The sequence below is a fragment of the Plectropomus leopardus genome, chromosome 2 (assembly GCF_026936395.1).
Source record: "Plectropomus leopardus strain MGB_pleo_1.0 chromosome 2, ASM2693639v1, whole genome shotgun sequence".
NCBI classification, from domain to species: Eukaryota; Metazoa; Chordata; class Actinopteri; order Perciformes; family Serranidae; genus Plectropomus; species Plectropomus leopardus.
Window position 1 is genome coordinate 12,468,111 of NC_142177.1, and position 5,719 is coordinate 12,473,829.

Consider the following 5,719-nt stretch of genomic DNA (forward strand, 5'->3'; position numbering starts at 1 on the left):
TAAATCATTCATGAGCCTACCTGAGGACTGCAGTCCTCCCTGAGGAGGAAACACTCTGCCAGCTGATCCAGAGGAGAGACGACCATCCACACCTGAAACACACCGCACAATCTCCTCACTGTCCTCGTTTATGGAGACTAATAACTTCTGTGGCCGCATTTGTTATGGTAACTACAAGGAAACTTCTGGGGCGTCTATCGTCTAAAGTCTGTCCCTGTTCGGTCACTGTTTGGTTGGTTGTTACACAGGAAAGAGTTTCCCACTTTGTAGACATTTGAAAAGCTCTACCTGTCGCCATGCTTCCGGCTCAGGAGGCCGCCAAAATCTACCACACTAACTACGTGCGTAACGCGCGCGCCATGGGCGTGCTGTGGACGGTTTTTACCATTACCTTCGCCGTCATCACCGTGGTGGTGTTCATCCAGCCCTACTGGATCGGGGACAGCGTGAACACGCCTCAGGCCGGATACTTCGGCCTCTTCCACTACTGCATCGGGAACGCGCTCACCTCGGAGCTCACTTGCAAAGGGAGCGCGCTAGATTTCGGCTCCATCCCGTCCGGAGCCTTTAAGACGGCCATGTTCTTCGTGGGGATCTCCATGCTGCTGGTGGTGGGCAGCATCGTCTGCTTCAGCCTCTTCTTCTTCTGCAACGCGGGCAGCGTGTACAAGATCTGCGCGTGGATGCAGCTGGCCTCCAGTGAGCACGAGGGCTGTTATCAAAAGTGTCTGGCAGTTTATAGGTTTTATATAAAAAACACAAATTTTGTCTAAGTTATAGCCTCCTGAGTTATACTTTAAATGCACTATGTCATTCTAAAACTGCAGAATGTATTTTGTACATTAGATTTCATATACAGAACAGTAGGCTACAAATCTATACGAAAATACAGAAACTCATAGCAGTTACAAAATGTTCTTAGAAATTATGGTGTGTATCTGTGGGTATACCTCATATTTTAAGTCTACACACCCAGCATACTAACATTACCACACAAATAGGGCTGGAATTTGCTATTATTTTTGTAACATTAATCATTTTATTGTTAAGTCTATAAAATGAAAAGAAACAAAGGAAAAATACTCATCACAGTCTCTTCATTTGCTGTCATAAATGGCAAAGAAAATTCTCACATTTAAGAAGCTCGAGACTAGCAAATGTTTGATCATTCTACTTCAAAAATGGCTTAAAATAATCAATTATCAAAATAGTTTGTATTTTTTTTTTCAGTTGACCAATCAATTAATGAACTAATCATTGCAGCTGTAGTGAGGACCTTTTCATATTGCATTAGTTTCCTCAAAACTTAACCTTTGGTGTTGTCTCTTATATAGTATATAGAGTTTCCAAGTTCAAAATGTGCTCTTTATTCTGCTATTTATCATTTTAACAAGTCTTGAGTTACTTAATAGACCCAAAAAGAAACAGAAAAAAACATTCTTGGTCGTACTAATAAAAACACCAGTAATCACTCATCAATGTGAAAATGAATTGCTGCAAATGCTGGTGTACATATATTTTGTTGAATTTAAAACATTTAAAATGAATTATCTAAATTTTCTATCCAAAAAAGAACTAGCTTATAATGTTGTGGAGTAAAATATATAATATCCCTTTGAAATGCAATAGAGTTAAAGTATAAAGCAGCAAAAATGAATTACTTGAGTGTGTTGTATGTAGTTACTTTCTATCACTGGGTAGAACATTGGTAAATTAAACTAAATCTCATTATACCTGGAACCACTAATTTTAGGTTACAGAGAGGGATTCTGTTCAAAAGTACAAGACTCAAGGTCATGCAGAAGCACAGTAGAGGCCTGTCATATCAAATTTGACAGCGGAGTGTATTATCCATGGAGGACCATCCAGCAACATTTCAGTAGTTTCCTTCAACGGACGCACACACACACACCCACACACACAGAGAAATGAAACATGATTCTGTTTGTGAAACATGAAGCAGCTTGTGAACAGATGTAGCTGCAAGTGAAAGCACGAGCCTGTAATGAAACAAGTAATGAGATTAACCTGAAGGTGTGCTGTTACACTTTCTCCTCTTCCTCTGCAGAACCCTCACACCTGCCGCTCAGTGTGTGTGTGTGTGTGTGTGTGTGTGTGTGTGTGTGTGTGTTTTCCAATGAATGCCAAACTTTTAATGTCTGTAGATGACACACACACACACACACACACGCACACACACAATATACCTTTAATCTATTCAAGCCTCTAAATTAATTATATCTTTATTTGCATATCACACACACAGCATCCACCCTAGCCTCTAAATTAGTCTCAGAGGTTTACTGCGAAGTCTGATCACAAAAGTTTCATGGATAATTTTGTTTACTATGGCACATGAAAATATACATTTTTCATATTTTTTTTGCAGTGTTTTGCATATATAAATGAATCTCTCATCCTGGGGCCCCACGCTAGCTTTGAAGGGTAGACTTTTGGTACGCACTTCATGAAAAAAGTCATTCTCCTAAATAAAACTAAGTGAAAGGATATTTTAATTTCTTTGATGAGGAAAGTTAATCATGGATAACTAATATGTGAAGGATTTACGACTGAAACGATGGAAGCAATAGAGAAATGTTACAGTTAAATGATCATCTATCTTGAAATTAGGGAGGAGACTTGCGAAAGTAAGCGTGAAAACTTTGAAATGGTAAAAGTGAGTATGTGAGACTCAAAAAGTGAAAGTGTGTGTTTGTGTGTGCTAATGTTTCACCTCGTCACCCGACACTTTATGTGACCGTACATGCTGAGGTGGAACGGCACGACGAGGGCCGCTTTTTTCATGCAGAGTCAATAATGGATGAACAAGTTCATCTATCTCGAGCTGAGATGCTCTGGAGTTGCTAGGCAACTCATCTGCCCCTTTGTGTGTGTGTGTGTGTGTGTGTGTGTGTGTGTGTGTGTGTGTGTGTGTGTACGTGTGTGTACGTGTACGTGTGTGTACGTGTGTGTGTACCTGATTCATGTATACTTTATTTCTCTGGTGGCTTCTCTATCTTGTTGTTTCAGCTTTGGAGGTGTAGCAGGTGGTTTGTGATATTGATCATCATCATCAGCAGGATGCTTTTACCAGTCAACATGTCATTATGTAAAACTCAAAACACATTCAGTTATGAAGAATTCAGATCCTTTACTTAAAAGTAGCTACTAATACCACACTGTGAAAATATTCAAAGTTCAAAGAAACTATAATTAGGTAAATGCATTTGAAGTATCAATACAGAATTATTATACAGGACTTAAAGCAGAAAATTTCCCCCTTGAGTTATATTATTAGATTATATAATAAGCTCATTACTTCTTGTGCATTATTGTGTAAGCAGCACTTTAATGTTGTAGTTTGTTAAGGTAAAGCTCACTTTAAAGTATTTTATATCACTGCTGCTAATGAATATTGCCATTATAGATAAACTTGCTGATTACTGATGAAATGACGGTTTGGTTTGCAAAACAGTGACACCTTCACTGTATCTGTTTTGTTGGGTTTTTTTCAACCAAAAGTACAAGCCTCAAATTTATTTTCTTTTTTCCATGAAAACTAACATAAATGATTGTCACAATAGCTCTGCATTCATTTTCTTTCTATCAACCAATCTTTTCACTTGTACTTGTATGTAGAGTTGGGTAATTTCTTTTAAAGGCTTACATTTGTTTCGCATGGAACAGTCTTAATTTGAAAAATAAGTCACCACTAAAGCTGCCAGAGAAATGTTGTGCAGTAAAAAGTGTCAAATTTGCCTTTGAGATGAGAATTTGGACATTTGGACATTCTAATAAGCTAACAACTAAGAGTGAAAACTGATGTTAAACACCCTCCCTCTGTGTCAGGCACGTGCATGGTGATCGGCTGTATGATCTATCCTGACGGCTGGGACTCAGACGAGGTGAAGCGCATGTGTGGCCAGCGGACCGACAAATACACCCTGGGCAACTGCACGGTGCGTTGGGCCTACATCCTGGCCATCATCAGCATCATGGACTCACTGGTCCTCTCCTTCCTGGCCTTCAGTCTGGGCAGCCGGCAGGACAAGCTGCTGCCAGAAGACTTCCAGGTGGAGGGGAAAGGTATCAGAGTGGAGGGAGGGTGGAACAAGGTGGTGTGGGAGGGGAAGACACAGACAGGACGAGGATATTTAGGTGCTGAAGGACCTCTGTAGAAGTGATGTACACACATGCATGAGTCCCAGAGGATGGATCTTGCTGACTTTTGTTACCCAGTGACTTGACGCGGTGAAACATCTCAACCAGTTAATAATGGTTTAGCACCACTTTTTTTTTCTCTGATATTTACAGTTTGTATCCTAGAACAGTGTATTTAAACAACTTAGGCAATCCCTTTACTTTTCCTCTAGTGCTGCTGTGAAGTTTGCATTTTTGTTGTTTTATTGACATTTTTCAACAATTATTGGACAAATCACTGTGAAATATGTCAAAGAAATTCATGTTACCCAGAGGCAGTACTGTTATAGCGTTAATCAAGGGCTGAGCGATATAATGAAAATCAAACATCACAATATTTTGGACCAAATACCTCATTATTGCTTTATAATGCAACAGTATTTTAGGGTTAACTATTGGGTTCTCAATCAAAATATTTACACGCTGAGATTTTTTTTAATCAATAATCCACCATAATGTGTATAAAATGACAAAGTTGGTAAAGACAAATAACGGAACAGTTAAAACACTTAAGTTGCAAAAAATGACATCAATTTACTGGAATACACCCTAAAAACCAGAAAAAGACACTTAGGATATTAGGATTTCCAGACTCTCAGATTTCTAGTCTCTTATCATGATATCATTTAATCCCCCAAACCTTTCATCAAGCACCATCATCAGCTCAAAGTTACTACATGTGCAGTACGGCTGAAAACGCCTCACAGGGCACCAGCAGGACTGTAGATTTTTGGTCTGGTTAAATTTTGGGTGAACATGGTGAAATCCAGCTGAGCTACTGACACAAATCTATCACTGTCCAAACTGACAGTAACCTCTGTTTCTTTTCACTCATGTCTTTCTCTCAACTACAGATAACGCCTAAGCCTCCCGTGGAAAACGGAGGGAAGAGACGGACAAGGAGCACCACCGTCTCAAGGGATTCAAACATGTTTCGAGGCTTGAGGACAGTTAATTACAATCTTAAAATAACTTACAAGAAGTTCATCCTGTCCTTTGAAATTCTGACTGCTTATCATCAGACCTGAGGACACGGGAAGCGTCCACCACCAGCTCAGATCTAACGGATGGCTACTGTATTTTGGACTAAAACATGTGAGTAAGCAGGCTGTGGACTGTGCTTTCAGGCATTGTATTGTTCAAAATGAGCAGAGCAGCTCTTTGCTACTTTTGTGAGAGAATTGTCATAAATGAAGAAGAATGTTCTAACTGACACCATTAAACATGTAATGTCTACATGTTGCATTTTATTCTTAAAAAGGAGTTTCTCGTTGAGGCAAGCTAATATCCGTGAGCATTTTGAGTGATTTTTGGCAACACATTTTTATAGAATTTGCTTCAGACATTTCTAAACTTGTATGATGGATCTGTTAGTTTGCAGTGAAAATACAATTTGATGCCACTTAACTGTATCTGCATCTGCCCTCTGGACGCCCTGATGATGGAATAGGTTTTAAGACAGGTTTTTTGGGGATTAGCACACTACAGTAGTGAATTTATGAGGCAAAATACAGTCCAG

At 39.4% G+C, this 5,719-nt stretch overlaps 1 protein-coding gene across 2 annotated transcripts; it reads left to right on the plus strand.

The window, feature by feature from the left end:
• On the plus strand, positions 1–5,451 carry lhfpl5a (LHFPL tetraspan subfamily member 5a). Of its 2 annotated transcripts, none has more exons than XM_088071717.1 (3): positions 1–699; positions 3,850–3,959; positions 5,055–5,451. In XM_088071717.1, the coding sequence occupies exons 1-3, from the start codon at positions 297–299 to the stop codon at positions 5,226–5,228; spliced, it is 687 nt and encodes a 228-aa protein (XP_087927843.1). In that variant the 5' UTR covers positions 1–296; the 3' UTR covers positions 5,229–5,451. The 2 variants fall into 2 exon arrangements, with proteins under 2 accessions (XP_087927843.1, XP_042362685.1); XM_042506751.2 differs by having other exon boundaries at positions 6–699; positions 3,850–4,086; positions 5,055–5,195.
• The last annotated feature ends 268 nt before the right edge of the window (positions 5,452–5,719 follow it).

What these genes read in the sequence shown, in the direction of transcription:
- lhfpl5a (XM_088071717.1), top strand. Translation starts at nt 297, where the DNA reads ATGCTTCCGGCTCAGGAGGCCGCCAAAATCTACCACACTAACTACGTG. An exon ending in GTGGATGCAGCTGGCCTCCA is followed by an intron (nt 700 to 3,849) that starts GTGAGCACGAGG and finishes CCTCTGTGTCAG; the next exon opens with GCACGTGCATGGTGATCGGC. An exon ending in ACACCCTGGGCAACTGCACG is followed by an intron (nt 3,960 to 5,054) that starts GTGCGTTGGGCC and finishes TCTCAACTACAG; the next exon opens with ATAACGCCTAAGCCTCCCGT.